Here is a 26372-nt window from a genome sequence, read left to right as displayed (position 1 = left end):
AGAGACTCCAGGGAACTGTGGGGGTGAATTGCACTGATTTGCCTCTTCCCCTGTAGCAGACACAGAGAATTACTCTACATGCCCTCTGCATCTAAAACCAGTTTGACTGTGGTCTCTTGATTGGCCAGCACTGCGCCAGCCACATTGAGTGGCTGGGCAGTTCAACTCTTCCAAAGTAGGAATCTGTCAGGAGCAGCCCAAATCCAAGGTGTGGAACCACAGCAGGGCAGTTTCAGATATCTTAAAGGAAATACCGCAGGGTTGCCATGTCAGGCTGAGGGAGGGGGAAACCGACAGTTTAACCTGTGAGGAAGGTACTGTGCCCAGCTCTAAGGATGGGTTTGTTTGCCTGATGGGAAGTTTTAAAATTGTAAGCAATGCAGCTCCCCCCATGACAAAAGCTATATATTGACTGAATTGTAACATATATATCTCAACGAGCAACTTAAGAGAAAGCCAACCATTGATGGATTTTTCTCTTCTTCTGATGAATCTGTGTCATGAAAGGGATGAGCTGAATAGTGCAGGTTGGGACATTAAGACAGTGCTGTCGACTGTTGAACCAAGGTTCAACCACGCACAGTTCCTGCACACAAGATTTCAAGATTTTTCTGTCTTCCTACACTCTGTCCTCAAAGCCCTGACGTTTTCCCCCACAGGCAAGACACTGACATACTGAAACCAGTGTAATAACTAAATAGGGAAATTTCAGGATTTTTTCACTATTTCACTATTTTCTCTCCTTTAGAAAATACTATTGGTATCTGAAGTTTTGGTTCCTATATGCATTGTTTGCCTTTTTGAGAGGGAGAGAGACAGACAGACAGAGACAGAGAGCATGAAAGGCTCAGAGTCCCAGTACTCTCAGGTTTGGCATGAGCAGCCTTCCTCTCTCAGTGGCTTTCCTAGAGTGGGGGATTTGCAGTGGGGGTCAAGCTAGGATCATGAGACAAGGTCAGGGGAGAACATGTTGTGTGATGTTTCTCTGAGGACAGACAGCCCAGACTCTAATTGAAGTGCCCTTCCTTTATTCCTCAGGTATGGCTTTCCCCACCAAAGGCTAAAAGCATTCAAGACCCATCTCACTGAGCCTACGCCCCAACTGCGTGCTAGTCTGTGTGCTAACGCTTGCTTTGTTTCATAGTGGAAAACAGGAAAAAAGAACAGCTAGTCAGAGTCACACCGCCCCTTCCTACTGATGTTTACACTGGAGATACTGTCACAAGTGTGTGTGTGTGTGTGTGCGTGTGTGTGTGTGTGTGTGTGTGTGTGCGTGTGCGTGTGTGTGTGTGTGTGCACGTACTCGTAAGTTTGTGTACAGTACAGTACACTGGACAGAGATGCGTGTTTCCTTTGTGTTGTTCAAATGTGAAATCCAAATTACAAGGACATGTTTTTAATATATGTGAGTACATATAAGTTCTTCTTTCATATAATATTATTATGAAATACATTGTACAATGTATTCAAAAGTTACATATGTTATATATGGTCTATAACCGTATGTAAAAAAACATGATCTACAATATATGCACATAAATGCATTGAATATATGAAACTGGCTATATTGGTATTTTTGAAAATATATGCCATATATCTGTTTATATATTGAAAATATGTGCCACATCCTTTGGATTTCATATTTTACCATATGTTGACATGCACATTAGTTTTTCATAAATGTTGACTGACTGCTTTCATTTGGTGGAAACAACAACAAAATATACTGTCTCATTTTGCTAATCACTTAATTTCTTTTTTTACTCGTTAGTTTAAAGCATCAGAACTGAGGCTGGGGGCATGCCTGCTGCCATCCCCATGTTTGTTACCTTGTTACCAGTATTATATTTAAATATTGAAGGGTTTACTGGAAAGATTGTGAAGCATTCCTGCTTGTGTTGTGATTGTGTGATTAGTAAAGGCTATTTGTGCTATCAGTGATCCTGTACTGGGGAGTCAGAGCTGAATGGCTCCATCTGGTTAACTGGCAGTTCAGTGGAAACAGACTGCCACTGCGTTAGAAATTATGTACATATACTTTTTAAAAAAAAATATTGTGCCTTATTTTGAAAAATATCTTCTTTTAGCTCCTTAATTTCTAGGTGTGTTAGAATTTATATATATATATATATATATATATATATATATATATATATATATATATAAATTTCATATATAAATATATGAAAAGAGTGTTATTGCGAAACTGTGTGTAAAGGTGAATCATCTAACTTTGCTTTGGTGTTGTTGCGATTTAAGCAGGTGCAGTGGCAGCTAAGGTTCGAAGGCACGAAATGCGTGTCCATCCTTACCAAAGGATAGTGACCACCGACAGAGGTTAGTTTAGACCCAGTTCTCACACGTTTCACCCCCGACCCGCTGCCGCGCTCGCTGTTGGTGGAGACCTGCTTTGCAACACGCTTTGTGACCATGTTCAGTGCTGCATGACACCCGTTGGCCTGGGGAAGATGGGAAATGCAGTTCCTGCAGGCCGCGTGGAGTCCCTGAGGAGGACATGGAGAGAGGCGTTTATGTCAAGGGAACAAATCAGCACCTTGAGGGAACGGCATCCGTGTCTTATGAGAACAACTTAATATCTCAGGGGGAACGCTCTTTGGAGGTGAAGTCCAACATATTTCAGCAAAGTAAGATCCTTATCTCTGGAGTCAACTACTGTGTATCTCGAAGGAACAACATCCTGAGGAGGCAGCTTAAAATATTTAGGGAATAATATCCTTATCTCAGTGGATCAACTTAGTATCTTGATGAAACAACATCCTTTTTTCAAAGGAACTTAGCTCTCCTAACACAGGATGACTGGAGAGAGGTAGGGAATTTATCGTGTCAAGATACTGAATTGTTCCTTCGAGATAAGGACCTTTTTCCCACGAGACATTAAATTGCCCCCTTGAGATAAGCCATTCCCTCAGAATCATGGTAAACGTCTTTCCTCTCCATGTCCTGTTAGGGGCTCCGCAGGACCAGGTCTTGGTAACTTTGGATGTGGATGCTGAAGGGGTTTGGCCCATTTTCCCAGTGGTTGGCGAGAGGAACCACAAAACATAAAACAATGCGTGCTAAAGCATACAGCTGCCGGCCCCTTTGTGCGTCTGTTAGTTCTCTCAACAAAGTTTATGACCACTGGAGAATATCAAACCGTAATTACAGCCCCCAGAGTCTACACTTGCTTTCTAAACTACAAAAAACATCTGATTTAGACAGTCTTAAAGTAAAATATAGACATGTACACTGTGTTACTTACTGTTAGACGTCAATGAACACATAAACTACATACCTACTGTCTCAGAAACCACATTGCACGTACTGTATGCACACATGAATTAAACCCTTTAAAGGGTCACAGTTGTGTTGCAGTGAAGAAGAGTTGTCAGGTTTTCTTTTTTTGTTAGACCGAACTATTCTGTAGTCTTAGACCCAGCTTAGATTCACGCCACCACACAGTCCTATTATTTGGGAGAGCTGTGTGTGCATGTTGGGTTTTCCTGCAGACATCTGTGTACCTGCATGCACCATATTTAAAGTTACACTACACCGCAGGACAGACATGTTTAAAGGCTGTTCCTTACCTTTCACTTTAGTGGGTGTCCAAATAAAGAGCGCCAGGTCTTCACAAAGGCCAGGAACTGTCCCTTCATTTCTCAGCATACATATTGCCTGACCACTGGATTAAAAACAAGAAGTCAGTTCTTTTAGGATCCCAGTATAAGACCGCAAAACATGCTCATCCCCTTCTCCTCCAGTCCGCAGCGTGCAGCAGTGACATTTCTGAGCTCAGAGAGGAAGGGTGCAGTGCATTCTGGGGTTTGTAGTAGACGTTGTTTTGCTGGTGGGTTGGTTACAGACCCAAGTAACAATTACAAATGAATCTGTTTTATTGCTTTATGAAACAGGGGCTCTTTAACAGGGATTCCCCCTTTGGTAAAGGTGAGGAACAGCACGCGCACTTTTTAATGTCCCAGTCAGACAACATAAACTCCTTTAACTCGAACAGTGTTTGTACCATTAGTGATTCTGGGTGAAAGCTGGTAGGGCAGCATGAGGATAAATAAAGAGGGCCGATAATTTGCCAGGGAGCTGGCTGCAGTTAAAACTTGTCACAGGAGCCCCCTGAGAGTTTTCGGCTAGGGAAATAACAGGAGGCAGAAGGTGTCACATATTTGGGCTTATTAGCAGGTAATTAGATAATTAGTGTTGGCGCTGGTACCACATGAGCGTAGTGACACTCCATTAAAATGGACTCTGTCCCACCTTGTCCTCACCTCATTCAAGGTTCCACTTTAAGGAAAGTGTCTTTTTTATTGTTTGGCATCTTACTTTATGTTTGTTTTATTGCATTCCTACTGCTTTTTTGGCTGGTAGTTTTATTTTTGTTGTTTTTTTTTTGGACCAATTGTTATGTTCTGCCAATTGAAAAAGGTACTGACAACATGTTTATTCCCTCACAATGCTTTCTACATTGGTTTACTACCTATTTTCACTCCCAATTTGTTTTATACCTTTTTATCACTGTAATAAGCCTGAATGCTCACACTATGCAGTTTAGTAATCTGTAAGCTAGGCCGAAGGGAACCACTGTGCTGGCCTGTAGGACTGGCTCTGATGGCCCGTCACGCCGTACAAACGGCTATTGGAAACAAACTGTGCCAAAACAATACTGTAACACAGTAAACAGAATAACACAGTCACTCCCAGATTTTTGTCAGCTGCTGAGCTGAATGACTAGACACAAAAAGGGAGTGGAAGGAACCTGCACATATCCTGTTAGGCTACAGATAATCTGTGATTTATTTAAACCACATGTTTGTTGGTCAGTGTTGGGCTGTGCTGCAGCTATTGTCAAAATTTTGAACAGCATGTGCTTTCAATAAATCAGGGATTGTTTGGATGGCAAGAACGCGCCGAACATTTTCTGATTTATTTAAAAAGAGCAAATTTCTCCTCCCAGTGTTGCAGTGTATACATAGACATGCACGCACAGCACAGGCACACACACACACACACACATACACACATATACATACATGCACACATACAAACACACACACACGCACATACATGCATGTGCACAAACACACATGCTCAGCAGAGAGTAGGAGGCAGTGTTATTGCCTGTGCTGTGAAATGACTCATTACTGAGAGAGGCAGGCTCTGCACACGCAACAGAATAACAGGGGGGTGAAACCAAGATTAACAAAAGCAAAAGCTATGGGAAACAGCACAGCCAGCGTCATCATCGCACCTGCATGTGGAAAAGAGCCACGGTCTCTCCGCACAACAGGTGTCTGAACACCGGCTCGGCTAAATCTGTCAGACCACGAAGACTCATGTCAACAAATCTGTTCCTCCTCTATTTATTTATTTATTTATTTTTCATTTGGTTGAAGTTTGATTCTGCATCAGTAGACTTTTCCTGACATTACACATCCAGATACAGAAACTGTCTTGGTGCTTCTATGATCTGACACCTTGCTTCAGTGTCTGAGGAAGTGGTTCACCCTGATATCAGTCTGTGCAATGTGGAGTCAGGGGTAGCAGTGTTTAAAATAAACTTGCCTCCACTTTCTTCCTCACAATGCAGGGTGAGAAAAGACAGTAAAGGGTGAATTCACTTCTGTCCTGCAAAGGGTTTGGCCATGTCGGTAGATCAGAGTACAGTGTTTCAACCCGGCTGCTGCAATTTGCACTTTTTTTTTTCCTTTTTGTTCTTGTTTTTTAAAGATTGTTTAAGAGTATATTTTAGCCCTTTATATCTGTTAGGCATTTACACCTGCTGAATTTCAGTTCATTCATGAAGTAATGACACAAAGATGAGATTGCACTGAATGAAGAAAACATGGTCCTCTCCTCTGCCTGAGACCAGCAGATACGTGCCAGGAAATGTATGGCAAACCTCATGAATAAAATATAATCCCAACAAGGCCGCAAAGGGGAGTCCCCAGCTAACCACTGTGGAGTGGACAAAAGCGGTTTAAGTGGGGCTTTGCTGTTTAGCAAGGCCCAGCTTGAATGAATTGAAGAAAATATTCCACATAACAACTTTTTTGGTGTTGTTTTAAGTGTAAGCTTCTTTTTATTGCTGTTGTTGTTGTTGCTGTTGATATTTTTGCAGAAGAAAATAGTATTTACCAGTGGGTTCTTAAAAAAATCTATAAAATTTATGTATATTAAAAAAACCTATGAAGCAGAAATGTAAATGAAATGTCAAATTTAATGGATCTGCAAAGAAATAGCAATTCTATACAGACAGTTCTTTGTAGGAAACACAAATATATTATAGTGATATTATAGCCCCACATAGAGCCTTTCTCTACTTTTTGATACATGTTATAGGGATTTATACAAAGCACAAGAAATTTCTGTGTTTATGTGAAAGTACATTTTATATTTTCCGTGTCCTGTAAACTGTCAGTAGTTTTAAAAGTTGAAGGTTTTTGCTGAAGTAATAGTTTTAGTGTTCTTATAGATTCACTTTGATGCCCGCACTGCTAGGCATAATGATTATTGTTGCTTTGTACGATGAGTCCAATATTTTCACGATGTTGTAAACAGAACATAAAATACCTGAAAGGCAATAAAGTTTTATTGAGTAAAAAAAACAACAACAAACACTTGTTCGGCCCATAAATGATTATTATGGTTCTGAGTTGTGTCATCTTAAATTTCTAATTTCCTTTAAATTCATATCTCTTAACAACTCATCCATGTTCACCTCCACCATTATCAGCAGCTCTTAATGCTTGTGTTTGGAAAGAGTCCTAATGCTTAATAGCAGTCAGGGAATGGTACCAGTACTGTCTCATTCTGTCAAAATGATTACATTTTAATTTGATCTCCTGTATCTCCAGATGTTCGCCATTGACTGCTACTAACCATTAAGTCATATTAGTTTCATTTTATTTTCTGCTTTTTTAACATCTTACTGATGGGAGTAGATCTGTGAGTGAAATCATGATGTCCTCATGATTTTTACTGAGTTTTTTGTAGATTCTGTCAGATAGCCTGCCAGTATTGTTAGCTGTTTAGTTGATTAGTTTTTGTCATGTTGTCATCCAGCCGTCACTAGCTGAAACTAATCTCCTCTCTATCTTTTTCTTTTGTTTCCTTTTTTCTTTCTCTCTTTTTATTTGTCTCCTATTTTTTGTCTGTCTGTTTTCTAACCACCCAGCCGCCACAGGCAACTAACCTATGACCTTCTGACCTCTGAACTCTTCACCCAATGATGACCTGCCCATTGCCTGCCTGCTGACCAGCTCTCTGGCAAACGTCTTCGCTTGTCTGTCTCGCGGTCGCGGCGAGCCGAGATGCAGCTTTTCACCTAACAAAGCAACCCGACGGTGACTCGACAACGCCACCTCCCTGCAGCCCTCTCCAGTCGGGTGATCGCGGCTTTAAACCTGCACTGAATATAGTCACACAGCAATAATGAGGTCCTACACCCCACCCCTACACACACACACACACACACGCATAAACACCCAACCACACCCCCCCCACGACCCACACCTCTTCCTCCTTCTACTCCTCCTTGTCTGCTCTGAAGAAGAGACCTGGTGAAAACATGTAAAGGGCTCTCCACCACTCTCCCCTCCAGCCTGGTGCCTCTCTGGCCTCCCGAGAGAGAGACCTGGCCCTGAATGTACCACTGCAGTAACGAGAAGTCCTCATACAAGGCCTTTCAGGGGCACAGACTCCCAGCACCCTGATATCTGTCACACATCAGAGAGGGACAGAACCACGGACACCAGGGACACCATGTGGGAGGTGGGGCTGGGGGCGGGGCTGAAGAAGGGAAGGGGTGTGGCTTGGTGGAGATGGAAGGACACTAAACACTCAAAGACAGCAGCAAAGGGTGCATGTATCAAATGTCCTATTACTTAGCAGCATTTTTTTTTTTTACAAAAAAAAAACACTTTCTTGTAAGACACATCTTCAAGGATGTTAAAAAAAGCCATGCCTGCCTGTCTGCTTTATGTGTATTGACATTGTAGATAAATGTTGAGAAACGAAGAAAACCTAAACTGAACTAGCGGAAAAATCGACACTTTTATGATTCAAGGGTGCTGCCGAAGAGCAAAATATATATTTTCACAAATGTTAGCCTTTTATACACACAGGTATTGTAAAGAAAAAAGTTAACAAAGAAGAAACCCTTTAGTTTGTGATTCTGAAAGACAAAAACTGTTCTCTGTGTAGACGGAGTGGTATTGACGACCAAAACAGCCTTTTTTTGTGGAACGTTAACAGTGTTAAAAAAATGGAAGTGCCTTACTTTGCTCATGGTCATCGAGTCAGTATGCGACATCAGTCTGTTCCTACCTGCATACCAGTTGAATACAGTCTCAGCTCCCTTGATTTTCAGTACAGGTAGCAGTGAATGAGTGACATCCTTCAGAGACTAAGAGGTGTGAATCTGAATCTGGCTCCTTAATACTGAGACTGAGGGAAACGTTTTTTTTGTTGTGGTTTATTAAACACTCACCAGTGTATTAGTGTGTGGCACAGGGCAGTAGAGCAAAGCCTGTGAGTAGCCTGCTGTCTGAGCAGCCGATGCTCCGCTGAGCTGGGACAGGGGCTAGGAACATCCCACACTCCCGCGGAGTTACACCAGCTGAGCGCTTCACAGTGGTGAAGGAAAGTAAAAATCTAACATGCTGCATTGTGACGGTGGTACTAAGAGAGCGTTGAGGTGTTGCGCTCCACTTGGAGCTGCCCACGTGAAAACAGCTACGCTCAACAGAGACACACAACGGCACAGTGAACAGTGTGACCGAACGGCACGGCCATGCCATCTGAAACAGGGAAAACAAAGCAAGGTTTGGTTGGAGGTGAAAAAATTCCCACTCAGAGGGGATTGTCATGACATGTCACCAGAAAATACAAGATCTGATAGAACATCACACTGTGTTTTGCAGAGGGGTTTATGGGAGTTTCCAGATCTTTGTAAATGTAGTCCTCAGCAGCCCCTGGACCTCCCACCAGCCCTATTGTTACACATTTTTGTTGTGTTCCGATAATTGAAGGTAGTCCAACCCTGAATTTGTGGTAGAGGTCACACTTATACTCACTCACACACACACACACACACACACACATACAGACATATGTGTGGCTACACACAAGTCTAGATTGTTTCACAGATGTCCAAGTCTTGCCCTGCGGACCATTCCTAGTCTGTGAGGAGTTGTTTACTTGGACGCCAGTTTCCCTCAGTCACAGCACTGGCTCCTGGGCCTTTTCCAAGACTGCAGGATAGCTCCGGCAGCCTGCAGCCATCTGCAGGGCCGCATCACACCTCTTCAGCCTCATGACAGAGTAACACGCGTCAAACCCAAGCTGTTAGGGAAAAAAGCATGCTCAAATATACAGTCTGTATTACAAAATGCAGCAGTCATAGCCACTCTCATACTTGCAGGTGTATGCATATATTGCAGAATATATGTGTTCAAAATATGTAATTTTACAACATTTACAGTTTTTGCACAAAATTACATATATTGCAGTGACCCTGTTGTATGTTTTCATGTGTGCGGCATATTAGACATGTTTAAAAAAATATTGTCCTTATAGTTTTGTCATTTCAAAATGTTAATTCTCTCGTAAAGTGACACATCAAAATGGTGGAGCTTTACATTAGTGTTATCAGCTATTGTTGTTGTGCCCCCCCCTTCTCTATACTCACTATGCAACAGACTGGCCTGTAATAATTAGATAGATTCCTTGCCATAAGTGCATCTTCCTGTTTGGATATTCATTTTGGTTTTATATCCTCCCGGTTCCATTGATGCAGTGTGATAACGGATAGACTTTGGAGTAATACAAGCGTAGGTGAACCATCTCATCTCTCATGGGGAGACCCTGGAATAGAGTATTAGCTGGGTGAAAAGTGTAACATGAAGGCTTCCTATAGTTTCAAAGATGATCGATATATTTGTTGTTGGGTGAGACTGTCGTATCCAATAAGCTTGAAGTTGACTTCTTTTAACATCTCAGTGTTACACTTCTCTCAGTTTGTTAAGCCTTGATGACAGTATTATACTATTTTGATTTTGTTTTGTGGGGTTTTTTTTTGTTTATTTTGTTTTTGCCATGTGAATGTGTATGTGTGTGTGTGTGTGTGTGTGTGTGTGTAAGCGAGTGTGTGTTTAGACTGTTCTTTGTAATATATCATAGTTAGTGGTCTGTACCCTGTGTTATAACTTTACTCATGCTTTGTATTAACAATATCAAACATCCTGATATTGGTTTGATCAACAAAAAGAGTACATGGACATATTTACAGCTGATGTTACAGGTTTATAATGTATTTTTCTATCTAATTTTATATGTATGTAATAAATAACATTAACAGACACGCCTCCAGGTTTGAACAATAAGAACAAGAAATGGGGGAAAAAAACCTATTCAAGTGCACATGTGCAGGTTTTCTCTGAGAGGTGTTTGGTCTCCAGTGTACATCACTATCAGGACCCGTGCCTGTATCAAGCCTTATTATCCTTAATCATTTAGTGCAGGGGTTTCAACATGTGTGAGAGCTCGTACCCCCACACAGAAAGACAGCAACCATTACCCCCTCCACACCACCCCCCCCCCCCCCCCCCCCCCCCCCAAGCTAACATGCTGTCTGTGTGCCAAATTTCCTCTTGTTTGCATAGGTGTGGTAAATAATAAAATGGTACATGCAATTTTATCCGTTCTGTGGAGGATACCATTGGAAGTTGTTTGATACTGATAAACTGAACTTTATATATTACAATTTTAATTAATACATATTGCCATTATTTTATTCTTCTTATTATTATGTTGACTCCTGGTTGAAAGTCCCTGATCTGCTGGATGACATCATTAAATGGGCACCGACAGTAGAGTGATTCTGTGAACACCAAATGCAGAAGGAGTGTTTGGATGGATGTACTATACGGTTATTAAACATGTTTGTCAATGCAGTGTGCCAAATGTGTGTGTGTGTGTGTGTGTGTGTGTGTGTGTGTGTGTGTGTGTGTGCGTGCGCGCGCATGCGTGTGCTTGTGGATGTGTGTAGTATGTCCAGCTGAACACTTTCCCTGTGTTTTATTTCCAAAAGCTTATCTTTTTAAAGATTTTAAAATGAATTACAATGGAGTCATTTGTAGTTTTTCATGGAGAAGTCAAAGGTGCCTCAGCTGTGATGAACTTTTCTTTTTCTTTATACTGTGTGTCGCTTGCATTTGAAGGCCTTTTGTTGTAAGGCGTTATTAACCTTTAGTATTATTTTAATAAACGTTACAATGCAGTTGTACTAACTAACAATGGACACAGTCTGTTTCTTTAACCCCTCATTGTTTCTGATGTCTGCTTCGATTGTTTTAAAACCAGAATTGTGAAAAGCTTAACTTAGAATGCTCAAGAAAACACATAACACTGTTCCAAAGAGGAATATTAAAATGACAGTAAAAAAAAATCAAACTAACTTTGGTGCTTTGTCTCTGTAGCTTTTTACGTGCCTTCAAGCTAAAGTTCTGCTTACTAATTAAACAGAGTTGTTAACACACACCCTTCAAAAAAAGGAGAAGACAACTAAATGAAATACGGGGGGGAGTCGCTACTGTAATATCACCATATTTGTGAAACGTGTTCGCGTCAGTGGACTGAAACAGAGGAAGCAGACATGCACACATGAAAATACATATGAAAATACAGTACCAATCAAAAGTTTTTGACAACAACAACAAAGACACAACTTTTATTTGTACTATTTTGCACAATTTAGAATAATAGTAAAGACATCAAAACTATGAAATAACATTGGCATTGCGCATAGTGATGTTGGGCTTGTGTGCAGTTGCTCGGCCATGGAAACCCATTTCATGAAGCTCCCGACGCACAGTTCTTGTGCTGACATTGCAGCCAGAGACAGTGTGGAACTCTGTAGTGAGCGATTCGACAGAGGATAGGTGGGTTTTACGTGCTATGTGCTTCAGCACTCGGTGGCCCAGTGTGGTCTACCGCTTCGTGGCTGACACTTCCACTTGACAATAATAGCACTTACAGTTGACTGGGGCAGATCTAGCAGGGTAGAAATTTTGCGAACTGACTTGTGGCAAAGATGGCACCCTATGACAGTTTAAAGTCACTGAGCTCTCCAGTACGACCCATTCTACTTCCAAGGTTTGTCTATGGAGATTGCATGGTTATGTGCTTGATTTTATGTACCTGTTAACATTCGGTGTGGCTGAAACACCTGAACTCAATAATTAGGAGGTGTTTCCATATACTTTTGGCCATATATTGTATATGTCATACATTGTCTGCCATATAAGGGGTGTCAGTGTAGCATAGTAGTAAGGATTAGGGGTTGAAACCAAAAGGCTGCTGGTTCGATTCCACTCTGGGGCACTGCTGCTGTACCCTTAGACAGGGTACTTAACCCAGAGTTGCCTCAGCAAATATCCAGTTATAAATGGATAACATGTAAAAACTGCAACCTATGTAAGTGTAAGTAATGTGTCCCGGCACCGGAGTTTTGGCCCAGTGCTGCACTGTCATGCGGTGGTTATAAACAGACGCTCCAGCCTCCCACTCTCCGTGCAGACGCTCACAGTTAAGGATGCCTCATTGTTCTCTTCTTCCTCGCTCGTTTCTTTTCCATCTGTTCTGAGGGCTGGGCTTTTTAAGAGTGTAGCCATTTGTAAATATGCACTGTTCATCTCCAGAGGGAGAATCTCGTAAGGTCTGTCTACTGAGCATATGTGGGAAAAGGTTGGGTGGGTTTTTTGAGCTCCTATTAAAAGAAAGAGGAATGGTTTCTAAAATATGTAAATGAGGTGCGGTGCGTATTGATTTTGACACCCTACTGGTGCACAAATGTAAATATCAGCAACGAATATTACAGCAAGGATGAGTGCAGCCTTTCATGCCTTCTCATCGGCTGCTGCACTTCAGTCGTGTGTTGAAGTAAGTGAATGCTGTAGCGCATGTGTTTGACACACTCCCATCGAGACGCACTTTCTCACCCACTAAGGTCTCTAATACCATCGACTTCCCCCCTGTCTGACAAAAGCTGGGAAACCCTGGCCGAGAACCTGAACATCACCGAACATTGCCACGGTTTTACGTGTTACTGGTTAGGTTTGAGGCATTTCAGAATATGCGGAGATGTGCTGTCTATGGGTCTGGCCCCGCAATTCTCCTTATCAAGTGATGTGTTCCATGTTTCAGAGGGTTTCTTTCATTTCAGATTAACCAAAGACAGTGAAGTGGATTAAGGGGCTATAGTTCTACCTCAGAACCCAGTAGCATCAAAACCATTAAAAAAATTAAAAACCTCCTTTCTGAGCTCTGAAGGTGTGTATATATATGTGTCGAGGGTGAGGTTTGTTTGCAGGTGACAAGCCATTAACCCAATGTTCTTGCTGTCATATCCTTGAAACAGAAGAAAAAAAAGCACTAAAATTAGCTGTGGATTGATGTCAAAGCACCAATCAGAGGACTGTCCCTTCCCACTTATAATTTTTTTCAATACACGTCACCCCTATGCCCCCATCAAATAGACACACAATCAGTATATGCCATTCTCTTTAACCCTCTTTCCTTCTTTCTTTCTTTCTTTCTGTATACAGTATATCTGCCATTCTTCTTACTCACATCAGCAACTTGGGAGTTCATTATTTGCAATAACACCCTAAACAGACACAAAGCTCCTGGGACCCCAAAGTTTTTGGCCCCTCAACCATAAGACTAGCGCAGGCCTGCACCGCCTGGTTTTGGCGGTAAATCATGCCTTGCATTGCCGTGGGGATGTGGAGTCTCGGTATCCCTCATGGTGTGAGAGCATGTCTCAACTTTCAGGAGACGCCGCAAACACCACTGGAGACGCCGTTAATGAAAACCTCAAATTGAAGATTAAAACAGTGGGGTTGTGAGTTTCAGTGGTGGGAGACAGGGAAAATGGGAAATGAATTTTACAGGTCCCCTTTGCTATGAGAGACAGCAAAATTAGAGCGGGTGGCAGTAAGTATATTTCAATCACTCCTGTACAGATTGATCTGTAAATTGCTTTTGTCGTGTCCTTCAGAAACCTCACACTGCAAGGCAGTCCAGCCAATTCATTCTCTCTTTCTTTCACTCCTTTCCCTCTCCCTCTCTCTCTCTCTCTCTCTCTCTCTCTCTGTTTTTCTCTCTCAATTCAATTCAGTTCATTTCAAGTTGCTTTACCGGCATGACAAAAGCATTTCATTTGTATTGCCATAGCATACAGTATTAACAATAATAGTGACATTAAAAGTGACTGTATAATAATTAATGTCACCATCACAGAGATGATAACGAACAGCATACAACAACTTTGGAATTATTATAATAAGACAGTCATGTAAGGACTTTAGAGGAAAATAAATAATTACTGTAACAATTGAGTGTATTAATTAAGTGACGATGAAGATAATAATTAGCATCAGCATCATCATCATCACTACCAGGAGGAATGAGAAAGGGGGTTATTTCGGGCTCCATGCTTGTGAACCAGGTTAAGGACTGCGTGATCAGTAGTGGGACATTCTTTAACAAGACAGCAGCAGACCCCCCCTTATGCGTTTTGGGGAGGGGGGGTGAAGAGCATCCTGGGGGCTGTGGAGGTCACGCATCGGGCCGTACACCGGCATCTCCAGCATCCTCAGTCCCCTGCAGTACAGAGCACCATCTTCAAGGAGGACCTGCTGCGGATTAGGGCAGATTACATTAACCATCCAGAGGGAAACATTGGCACCAGTGCACAAAACAATCAAACAGCCCTATTGAATTTCATCAGCCATGCTTCATATTAAGCATACATTCATCAGGCCTTCGTCAATCGCATGTAATAACTCCTTGGCAATGACGTTACCACTTTATAAACCATTCACAATCAACTTCTGTGCTTCATGACTACTCATGTAGAATGATATTCCACACGTTTTCACTTGCATGTTTTTTTTTGACGTATTATGTCACGTAGCTATTTTCATCATATGTCAGCCATCATAAAGCCATAATAAATGCTTTCTAAGCAGTAATGCCATGTGCATGCTCATGAGCACGTTATATACAGTATGCTGTTGAAGCAACACTCCATATGGCAATCCTCAATTCCCACAGATTTTAGCAAGTGACACTTATCCAAATGTAAGATGAAGTATATTCAAATGCACCTTCTCCCAGCCTATTTTCCTTCTTCTAATGACCAGAACCTTGAGGACGCCATCACTGAGACCTTCCTGAAAACCAAATCATTCAATCATTCAATAAACAATGATAACCTGATGGAATTTGTGTTTTATTGAAGGGCGGTGTGGATGAGACCCATTCTGGAGTAAAGGGTTCCCTTAAGAATGAAGAATGGACCTTGACCACAATGACCTTGCGCACACACACACACACGCACACACAGAAGCAATGGATTGTGTGTTTGTGAGAGACCAGCTGAATGAGCAGGACTGCAATGAAGTCAGCTTTCAGTGATGTCACCCCACCCACTCCCCTTCTACATTTAGCCTTCCTTCCCTCGTTCCTCTTCATGCCTGCGATGTCTCTCCCATCCTTTCCTCTTCTTCCTTCACTCTCTTGTCCTCTCTGTCCTCAGACTGGTTGTGTTAGAGTTATGCTGTGTTGCCAAATCATTTTAGGCCAGGGAAATGTAAGATCCATCCTCCCTTCCCTCCCCTGTCTCATCCAGACCAAAACAAAACTCTTTCAAGGTCCTCTCTCTCTCTCTCTCCCTCAGTAATCTCTCAGTCTTCTCTCTGTGCTCTACTTCTGTCTCTCTACCCTTGCCCTCTTTCTTTCTCTCTCTCTCTCTTTCTCTCTCTCTCTCTCTGTCTTTCTCTCTTTCTCTCTGTCCTCTCCCATTCCTCCTCTCTCTGTCCTCTCTTTACCCTTCCTGTCCTCTCTCAGGAGCACTGAGATGGGCCCGATCCAGCTCGGGCTGTGTCTGACTCCGCCTGTGCACTTGTGGGTGGAGGGAACACTGCGATCTGGCAGGCAGTGGACGCTGGCCGCAGCCAAGATCGTTATTTTAACAATCCGACAGCAACGTAGGCCGAGAGGCCTAGAAGGACAGGCAGGTCCCCCCTTCTCTCCCCTCCCCTCTCCCTCCCTCTCTCTCTCTCTCTCTCTCTCTCTATCTCTTTCTCCCTCTCCCTCGCAACAATGCGCCTTTCACAGCTCTGACCAGCACAAGTGTGAGGCAATCAGTGGAGCGTCCCTGAGGCCTATTGGCAGCTCTCGCACCTGTTGCAGTGCTGGGAGCAGAGCCGTCTAAAGGTCAAGCCTCTGTACCTAAAACAGTCTGCCTATTTTTCCACCGGCAGAGTCTCAGCCAGTTTCAGAAATATTAAATAAGAAGAAGGTTAACCATATGGGCACTGAAAATTAGGACAGCTTTCACAAAAATAAATACATGTTTGACACAACGGAAAAAAGAGGAATTCTGTGGTTTGTGTTTCAGCCTTTTGTGAGAAAAGCAAGCATTTTTACTTGATAGCCATCCCTTCGGTGAGAGCCCTGGTTTGACTGCTTAAACATAACCCCTTTTCACACCTCCCACCTCTAATCGGTATTTATAACAAAGCCCACATTTGGCCAAATTCATGTACATGTACATGTAACTTGTTTATTTATTCATAATGTAAACTATTTTTCACTGTATTAACATGCATTACTTTTTCATAAGGGCTCATGGAGTGTATTTTGGACTGCACCACAAACTTTTTTCCAGACATCATTTCTGTTTTTCCCTTCTGCTCACAGAAACAAAATACTTTCCTGCTCCCCCCTGTGAATGATACACTCTCCTGGGAGTGATACACTCTCCTGTGAGTGATCCACTCCAAAACAGATTTCACTTGGGTTGCCATCCAGTCAGTATTTTACCAGCCTTGACAGTATGCACGACATTTGTTCTGTAAATTATATTGTTTTAAAAATGTGATGACAGACAGTTGCATGTTTAGTTTTGAATGCATAGGGGTCCAAATATATCAGCACACCTGATAGTTAATTAGTTTAAAGTTAAAGTAGCTATGATTATTAAAATGTATAACCTAGATTTAGATCATTTAGATCATTTAGATCATTCATATATCTTAATAAGTACTAACGGCTATGTAAGGACAAACGGATTTTATGCTTTTGGGGCTCAGAATCACACTGAGTGGAACAGAGTGTGCAAAATAAATCACACTAAACCCATGGTTTGATATGAATGCCAGCTTCCTGAACATGTCGAATATGGAGTGTCTCTCTGTCTCAATCTCTAGAGCCAATCACATCGGCTGTGGTCTCTTTTCAGAACCATTCATCTTTTTCTGCATACAAACATGGCCTCGGTGTGTCAGAAACCCCTCAGGTGTCTCTCGGGAGCACATCGCACCGATCCCGTCTTGAACAGGTGTGTTCGTCAGACTCAGCAGTGCCTCGATTTCAGTCATACTCATACCAAATTTACAGGCTTGGACTCTAGTCTCCATCACCCGATGGTTCCAGCTGTCTGCTTCATATTAGATGGGCTGTCATGAAATTTGGCATTAGAGTCACTCAGCTGGAGAGATTCGGTCTATAAACTGTCTGTGTGGAAAAAGCAGTCAGCAGCAGGTGACTCAAGCTTTCTCCTAGATAATGGAGACCGATGTAGAGAGCAGTGGCCAAGACTCACAGGACTGTGACACTGTGAGGTTCTCAGAACAGAACTGTGGCCAGGCCTCAGAAAACAGAAAAATAGGAACCATAACTGCTCAAAACATATCTCCCTGCTAACTGGAGGAAAAAAACACATCAATATTTGTCTTGCAGTTCAGTATGATCAGGTTTTTTCAAAGCTTGTACAACATAAACAGCATTCCTAACAACATGAGATATTAACAGGTATTAAATACATTAACAATTTAAATATAATATAAATGACAGAGATAAAATAAATATGTAAAATGTGTGATAAAATGTGTAAAAAGTGATTAATTTTCACTGTTATTTTTTAACTGGGGAAGACTAAGGGAGCCATGGACTGTGCTTCCATACTGCAGCACTTTTTTTCCTCGAGATAAATACTAAAGACTTGGAAACCTTTTGTTTGAAGAAAAAAGGGGGGGGGGTGAAAGATTATAAAATTTGTTTTTTAGGGTGTCCAGAACCCTGCTGAATTCTTCTGCCCCCCACATCCCCACACCCCCTCAGCCCCACACCCCCCCACCCCCCTTTTCTTCACTTTAAAAAAGAACAGCCCCTTTCCTCCTTCCAGAACTGTTGTCATGTCTCCATGGTGATGGCTCGAGACTGAGCACTGAACTCCCGTTTTTCTTTTTTTTTCAGAAAGGGGGGGGATTCTGAGGTTCTTAATAACAGACCTAAATGAACCAGAAAAGGAAAGAAAAAAAAGCAACAAAAAAAGAGACGTGCACCCATGATGACATCACCACTATTTCCCACCACAGCGGCCATTTTCTCAGGAGGCCCCGGGCGTCCCTCCATTGGCTTAAAGTTAGCATTCAGGAGGCCCACACAGGCCATCTTCCTCTGCCTCAATGGCCTTTTTGTTGAGGAACAGTGAGCTGTTTCTGCTCCCACAGAAAGCACTGGTAATTTAGTGTGGATGCCAGGAAGTCCCGGCTTGACAACAATGGCAAACTCTATCGCTCCACTTCAAAGGTCTAAACCCTCGGCTACAGCGCCTGAATTCAAATAAGGCCTGTTTTGTTGTGTTTTGTTTTTTCTTCCACTGGCAAATTCCTCCATCGCCCACCTCCTGCGAACCTTGAGTGTCCAAACCGCTTATATGCTGAGGCAGGGGGGTAGCGTAGCCCTGTGAGTCCGAGAGAGGTCCAATCAGGTCCCTCAAAACACTAGCTTCAGCACTGCAAAAACATCTGGAGAAAGATGGAAAAATATGCAGAAGTTACCATGGGACTCTTTCAATCAGGTGAAGCTAACTTATTTATAAGAATAACAGCTTTAGTAATCTAGTAACCATACTCTGTAACAGCATAAATGCAGAAAACAGTGGAGAACTCCTATCCCACGAGGACAGTAGCTACAGGTCCCTGTTCCACACCAGCCTCTATGGTCTGTACCCATACTGTTAGAGTTTGAGCATACACAGCATAGTGGATCTTTGCATGTGTGACACAGAGGAAAAGCTAGAATTTAGAAGCTTTTCTCTTAGAACAAAGGAAATGGCCTGTGAACAACTTTCAGATATAGAAGGAAAATAAAAACTTGCAAACAAACAAGCTTGAAAAATGCACAGGCATTTGAAAATAAAGATGAGACTGTAAAACGCGCCTTGCTGTCACTAATGTTAAACGTATGCTAATAATTTATATTGTTTGGTACTAGTCTAACTCCATCCTCCGGCTCCTGCCCTCCTACTTCAATGCTTGGAGTCGCACGCAACCCGGAGTTTTGCTGCCATCGTGTGTGTAAATTCTGAATTGCAGCCGCTTGACCCCCAAAGAAAACTTTGATTAAACCGGAGAAAGTAGTTTTAATTACTTCAGCTCAGAGACATGGGAACGACAGACAGTCATCAGTCTTAAAATGAGAGGGTGTAATTTTGTTTGCTGAGTGGATCAGAGGATGAAGGGGTTTTTCAAAACGCAACACACACCTGCTGTACAGTCAGATATGAGGATGCTACCGCTACAAATAGGGTTATAGTCATTTAGCTCTACCGCCAGTCTACTCGTTTAATTATACGTTCGCGCTGACCCTTTCAATGCCCTGCCTGATTGACATCAACATGTCCTTTATTGATATCAACATGTTGCCACTCAATGTCAAAAAGTGGCACGTTGTTAAAAAAGCATTCCGCCATGTCAATTTTTACATCAACATTTTGGCTAATAACAACAAAACAAAAAAACTATATCAAAAGCCGTTACCCCACATATCAACCACTGCATTTGATTGCAATCATTGAACACATCGTCTGTTTTGGTCCGTTTGTAATTCCAGATTTGGTCTAACAGCCAGAAACCTCAGTATGCATACAGTTTATACGAGCAGCACTGTGCCGCTTTTATACTCGCGAACGCGCAATCGTTAGTTCTACTGTTTATAACTTCACACTTTACATTTCCACGCCCCGCTTTTCTAAACAGCCTGCATTTCCCAGCGTCCATCTGAGCGCAAACTGCACTGAAGATTTTGCGCGATCTTGACCCACGGGCAGGAAGTTGCGTACGGTTGTGTTAGGTAATCGCTGACGCGCATGTGCTGTGCGGCGCAGCGTGGTGGTGGAGGTCATAGAAAAGGAAGAAGGGAAGGAAAACCGTGGATCAGCTTGTCAAACCTGAATGTTCAGCGTTAACTAACAGCCGATACGGAACTGATCCCTGTTTTCAGATAAACTTCTTTTTTTAAGAAGACGAGTAGTAATACTTTAGAGTTAGCAATCAAACGTGGCTTCATGCTGCGGAACAGGACTGAATACAAGGACTGCTGTCAAAACCTTAGCTAGCCAGGTGGCTAGCTAGATAACAAGCTAACCTTTTTGGACTGACATTGTCGGGATAGCTCCTTAGTTGCTTCTCTTTTTGTTCCAGAAAAAAAATGGATAATAATACCCCGGGTTCGGGTGGATTTAAAGGCGGATTTGGGAATCTCTTTGGAGGGGGGGCTCCCGAATATTCTCACTCTGAGCTTGCTGGGGTGCCATGTAAGTTATAGCAAAGTAATTGAACTAGGCAGTTAGCTCTATAGCAGAGCAACACCGATACAGAATTTAGCGATGCAGGTGTTGGACATAAATGTGTCAGCTACTTACCTAATTAGATGTGGTATAAACTGTTTATAATGTTTAAAAAGCTATGGAATCGGTAGCCAGTGTTGTTTGGTAAGTAGCTCATCAGTTAGTTGATTGAACAGGTACAAAGACCAACTTTCAGTGGGCGTATATCTGTGAGGTAACGTTGTGAATGCATTGTTTTTACTCGGGAATGGTAGCTAGCTATGTACCTGACGCCAGGTGACAACGCGGCGGCAGTCGTCCTTGATCATAAGTTATTACCAGGAGGGCAGGTTCGAGTCTCGAGTTGGGCTGCTGCTCTTGCACTTTTGAGAGTCACACAGCCAGAATAGTTGAAGAAAATAACCTATCATATAAATGTGTTATTTGTGAAATGGAAGCTATGAGAAACAAGGGCGTATGCTAAGCCAATAACTATCTTGCTAGTTAGTTGGCAAACTGTTGTTACGTCTAACACGATGACGTCACCGCCCATGTAACACTTGAGTGGGACAGGTCACATTGCCTTGCCAGCACATACTGTGCTCCAGTGGAAGATAAGCGTATTTATAACTGACTTCTGTGAGTGTCTGTAACTGACAATATTGTAATAACTTTTTTAATACTCTGTTAATAAAAATCTTTCTGCAGTAACTGGAATGAGCCCCCTGTCTCCCTACCTCAACGTCGATCCTCGTTACCTGGTCCAGGTAAGCTCTCCTGTGGAATACTGCCATACAGTCACAACCTAATTCCAAGATAACTCATACAGACCCAAAAGCTGTTTTTTCACAGTCTGACCGCAGAAAGGTCTCTTGTGGTCAACAGCTGGGAATTTTGCTTCCACATTCATGGTCACAGTCAGTGGTGGGCCAGTGCCATATGACAATTGACAAATGTGAGGTTGCTTCTTATCCTGACTGGGAATTAGTTTGTGCCTAGGGCCAGTCAGAAACATAAAGAAAGATGATGGATAACGATGCAGTGGGGACATTGTTTACTAATTACAGCTCCAGCCACTGCACTTTTCCAGTAACCGCGCTGAAAATGACACAAGTCAGGGAAGTAAAAAAAAAAAACAAAAGGAATACGGTACCCACTTCACTCCCTGTTGAATGGTAGTAAGGGTAATAACCACAGTTGTTAAGTGGTCGACCCAATACCTGGGTACTCATTTTACAGTACAGGTGCAGGCAGTGGTGCCACAGGAAGGAGTTAACAGACACTAAGGACAGGGAAATGGTCGAGCTGCTGCCTGAGTTGTTCCTGGTGTGAGGTTAGAATAGTCTTCCCCAGCCAGGAGTAGCTCTGAGGCCCGAGTGTCCTTTTGGCTGTCGGGTTTCCCAACTTTATTAGTCTATGCGTGTTGATGGTTCATTGCATTCTGAAGTCTGAACAGCATTAAAAAGGCTGCTGTGGCTCGGAGCGGAGTTCCTCTCTCTGTGACACAGATCTGTTATTTATTTATTCCCCCCCGCAGGACACAGATGAGTTCATCCTGCCCACAGGCGCCAGCAAGACGCGTGGGCGCTTCGAGCTGGCCTTCTTCACTATCGGGGGGTGTTGTATTACAGGTGGGGCCGGGGACAGTCTCCTCTCCTTCCTCCCCGCGTCTGTCTCTCTTCCTCGCCTCCCTGCATCTCCTCTCTCCATCAGTCTAGGGGGCCTCCACACATGTTTACTGTTAATGAACATTAAATCCATTTTGTCTTAGCTTGTTTTTTTTTTGTTCTCTCTACAGTCACTATGGCTGAGGAATATTTACTAACTTGTTGGTGAAGGAGGACAAATAGTTTTGGGTGCAGTGACATAAATTCTACCTGATGATATAGTCTCTATTGTCTGAAGAAAGCACTAAGATTCCGCTGTATTTTAGAGGTGAAGGTTGTTTTAACAAAAAAGGTTTTCTGAACCTTTTATTTTCCACTCTAATATGGAAATATACAAAGGCAGATCAGAGACCGATGACTTGAATATTCAGCTGGGTAAACTGGTTTATCACTTTGATTACTGTTCACATGCTTGTTATTTACCAATAAAAATGAGTAAAAGATAGAGTTTTATGCATCTGCATTCATGTAGCGAGCCTAACCCAAAAGAAATATGAACGAAATAGGCTGAAAACAACAGATATTTAAGATAATTAATGATCCTGCCCGAGTGTGTGAGTGAATGCAAGTCTTATCACAGTGAATCATTCGCTCAGAATAACTGCAGTTTCATACAGTGCTTGAGGGCAGGGAAACAGGGTTCACTTCTTCTAATGTTTGATTTTGGGAGGGAATTAATCTTGAAATATTAAAGGCACAGCATTAAGCTTTACACCCTCTAAGGTCTGAGCTGTTTCTGTCCAAAGTCTAATGTTTGGGTTATAGCCTTTGGGTAGTAGGCCGCACTGCTAGAAAGCACACTTCAGTGAACGTTTAAATTTCGGTTGCTGTTATGGTTCTGATTGGATAAAATGAACAGGGCTTTGTTTATGAATGAACGCGGTTGGCTGCTAGTGTGGCCCTGTTGACTGTACTGTTGGGTGGCACTCCGCTGTGTTGTAACCTGCTGTGTTTTATGCAGTGTAAGCTGTGGAAGATGTGTCCTAATCTGAGTGCAGTGATGTAATCAGCTCTAACATGATCTGCTCCTGCAGGTGCTGCCTTTGGAACGCTCAACGGGCTTCGCATGGGATTGAAGGAGACCAGAGACATGACCTGGTCCAAACCCCGCAACGTCCAGTAGGTGGCCCCGTCACGTTTGTGTGTCTAAACGGAGGCGCTCACACAGGAAGTGGCCCTCAGTTGCACAGTTAGCTCTGGGTGCAACCGTAAGTTCACGCTGTGAGCACTCATAAGCTCAGAGTGTGGTCTGGTATTTTGCTCGTAAAATTCGGAGTGCTCTCTGGATCATTCCAATTGAAGGAACACACTGCCAGAGCATTCTGATCTCAAAATAGCTGGTGAAATAAGGGCTGGATGAGGTGGAGACGGTTTCCTACTTTTGTGTTCACCTGCTTGTAGACAGTAGTTCTGGTTTCCTGATTTGCAGTGTTTTTTTCCTTACGAATAATTGATTGTCCTATGGAATAACTGAACCCCTAATATTAGTGTGTGTTTAATCTGGGACCCCTCACAGGGTATTAATTTTTACACAAATAAACAGAATAAAAGCTAGTGCACGTGTGTTTTCTTCACGGTGTGGAACTTCTGTTGCATCCACCTTATTTATGTTTACGTTTACATTTATTCACTTGGCAAATGCTTTTATCCAAAGCGATTTACAAGTGAGGCAGAGTATAACACAAGCAAAAAGCCGTCTTACGTGCAGCCATGAGTGACTCTGTCTTTCCTCCCCATATTCCAGGATCCTGAACATGGTGACGCGGCAGGGGGCATCCTGGGCGAACACCCTGGGCTCTCTGGGTGAGTGCCAAGCAACAGGATAGAAGTGCAGTCCAGCCGGCCAGTATCAGAGCAGGGAGAAACTCCCCCACTGACTGCAGGGGCAGGATCGATGACATCGCTGGCTGTGACAGAATGCAGTCGGATTAGTTTTTTTTTTTATTGCTGTATCAGAAGGGCGTGTTACACACTCTTACCCATCCATTCAGCTTCTGCACTGTAACTGAGGCGAAGGGGCTTAATTAGGGGCCCAATCAGACGAGTCATGTGCATTTAACACACTACATGCTTCTCACAGTCCTGCAGTATAGTGTGTTTAGTTTAGTTTCCGTCAGGGGTGGATTAATGGCTCTACCATGTCCTCTGTATCACTCCTCCAAGTTAAACCTGCTTTTTCACTGGGCGGGAGGCCCTGTTTTCTTGGAATAGACAGACTTACTGCTGGTCCGTTTGTGGGAAATAGGGGTAGTACTTAGGGAGAGGTAATAGGAGCCTCTGAGATGGAGCGCCACATAATGTATTCATTACAATGCCGTTTCTGAGGGAATGACCAATGGCACGTGTCGGTTTCAGCCTTGCTGTACAGCGTGTTTGGGGTGGCGATTGAGAAGGCCAGGGGGGCGGAGGACGACATCAACACGGTTGCAGCGGGGACTCTGACGGGCATGCTATACAAATCCACAGGTGAGTGTCACGGCAAAGCACCCGCACTAGGTGGAACCATTCACTGAAATGATCCTCTCATTTTTTTCCCCACATCAAGAAAGCCAAGCTGAAATAATGAACAGATCATCACCAGAGAGCCAATTTAGAAAACTGAAGCAGTTTTTGTATGTGTTTATGCCTCATCCCTTGCCCTAACAGAACACAATTCTAACCATAACCCTAAACTCCTAAACCTTGAACCCTAAGATGAGACCAAATTACATGCAACTCTCATTAATAGCATCATTACATTCATCCTTTTTCAAACAATGCATGCCCTTCTGCCATCTTAGTAGAACAGCCAGTGAGCACAGAGTGAACATGACAGTTCAGAGTTCATAGGGGTGGGGCTTCTCTTCTGTGAGTGCTTTCATTAGTCTGTGGATGGTCATGCTTTGTCTCTACGCACAGGTGGTCTGCGTGGGGTGGCTAGAGGGGGGCTGGTGGGCCTGGCCATGTCAGGAGCATACGCCCTCTACAACAACTGGGATCATCTGACGGGCAGCTCAGCCCGGTACTTCTGAGCCGGGCATGATGGGATACTGAAGGACTGGCGGGCCAACGAAGAGATTCGAAACTGGACCGGAGCTCACTCGCGCCTTATCCTCTGTATCCCCCGTCCCTACGCAGTGGGGCTGAAACGGACCCGTTCAAACCCAGCAGCTCTACTCTGGGCTGCCATAGCTGTCAGATGGAGTACGTGGTGTTCAGGTGACAGGTGCTGCTTCGAGTGTTAAAGAGCACAAGACCTGTGCAGTGTTTTCCTCCGTTATGGAAAAGTGCCGCATTTCGCTGAGGGGAGGGGAAAAGAGACACGTCGTTCATGACGTCAGATCGGATCGGGGAAGACTGAACCGACCCTTGCAGTTGCCGTCACTCAACACACAAAACCCCCTGTAACTCACGTGATACTCATAGTCCCTCAGTTTGTGATCCTTGTCCATCATAGGGAACAAAATGTGTCAATGGCTTCACAATTCTCAGACTCAGTCTACACTGTATATAAGGGCCTTACAATCAAGACTGTTGGTGAGCCTCCTCACATCAGTGCTTTTTACTGTAAAGTCTTCCTTTTAGGTATCCTTGTGCTCCACTGTCTTTGCATGTGGTTTTGTCGCCTTTGACTCTGTACTGTGGAATAAAAGAAACACGGGGGAGGAAGCCCTGACCACTGTCACCACGTTTAGTCTAAGTGCGTCTCTTAACATGATCATGTGATCTTTCAGTGCAAATATCAGATGGACAGTGTTTATATTCTGCCGAAAGAAAAAATAGTTTTTATTTGATATTCAACAGTTCAGCATAAAAACAACACAACTCTTGAAAGAAATGCAAGTTCAGCATGTTTTTTTTTTAATACTGTATTCTGCTTTGGATCAGAACTTCTCTGGAGGCTAAGCTAAACACACAACCACATATATATATCACTCCTACAATGGAACTCCTGGGGAAATCAAAAACATAACATTTGCACGAGGGATAATTCACTATTATCCCAGTTAGGAGATACGAGTTCATTAATACTC

General features: G+C 43.0%; 2 protein-coding genes across 4 annotated transcripts in view; both read left to right on the top strand.

Moving 5' to 3' along the window:
• Nucleotides 1-9982, top strand: part of qki2 (QKI, KH domain containing, RNA binding 2) — a 56964-nt gene extending 46982 nt beyond the window's left edge. The window contains exons 7-8 of one of the 3 annotated variants that reach the window (XM_036523033.1): nucleotides 2263-2337; nucleotides 7187-9982. In XM_036523033.1, the coding sequence (XP_036378926.1) occupies nucleotides 2263-2337; nucleotides 7187-7203 (92 nt within the window). In that variant the 3' untranslated portion in view covers nucleotides 7204-9982. Of the gene's footprint in view, nucleotides 1-1038; nucleotides 1260-2259; nucleotides 2338-7186 lie in introns of those variants that run through there. The other 2 variants (XM_036523024.1, XM_036523043.1) reach the window with 2 other exon arrangements.
• A 10256-nt stretch (nucleotides 9983-20238) lies between these two features.
• Nucleotides 20239-26102, top strand: timm23a (translocase of inner mitochondrial membrane 23 homolog a (yeast)). Its single transcript, XM_036535654.1, has 7 exons — nucleotides 20239-20680; nucleotides 21401-21459; nucleotides 22230-22323; nucleotides 23394-23478; nucleotides 24104-24162; nucleotides 24715-24825; nucleotides 25258-26102. Exons 1-7 carry the CDS (start codon nucleotides 20575-20577, stop codon nucleotides 25368-25370), a joined length of 627 nt encoding a protein of 208 aa, XP_036391547.1. The 5' UTR covers nucleotides 20239-20574; the 3' UTR covers nucleotides 25371-26102.
• Nucleotides 26103-26372: the final 270 nt, after the last annotated feature.

Source organism: Megalops cyprinoides, chromosome 1 (assembly GCF_013368585.1).
Source record: "Megalops cyprinoides isolate fMegCyp1 chromosome 1, fMegCyp1.pri, whole genome shotgun sequence".
NCBI lineage: Eukaryota > Metazoa > Chordata > Actinopteri > Elopiformes > Megalopidae > Megalops > Megalops cyprinoides.
Note: the sequence above shows the minus strand (reverse complement) of the source record. Positions and strands in the feature narration are given on the sequence as shown.

What these genes read in the sequence shown, in the direction of transcription:
- timm23a (XM_036535654.1), top strand. Translation starts at nt 20,575, where the DNA reads ATGGATAATAATACCCCGGGTTCGGGTGGATTTAAAGGCGGATTTGGG. An exon ending in TCCAAACCCCGCAACGTCCA is followed by an intron (nt 23,479 to 24,103) that starts GTAGGTGGCCCC and finishes CCCATATTCCAG; the next exon opens with GATCCTGAACATGGTGACGC. An exon ending in CATGCTATACAAATCCACAG is followed by an intron (nt 24,826 to 25,257) that starts GTGAGTGTCACG and finishes CTCTACGCACAG; the next exon opens with GTGGTCTGCGTGGGGTGGCT.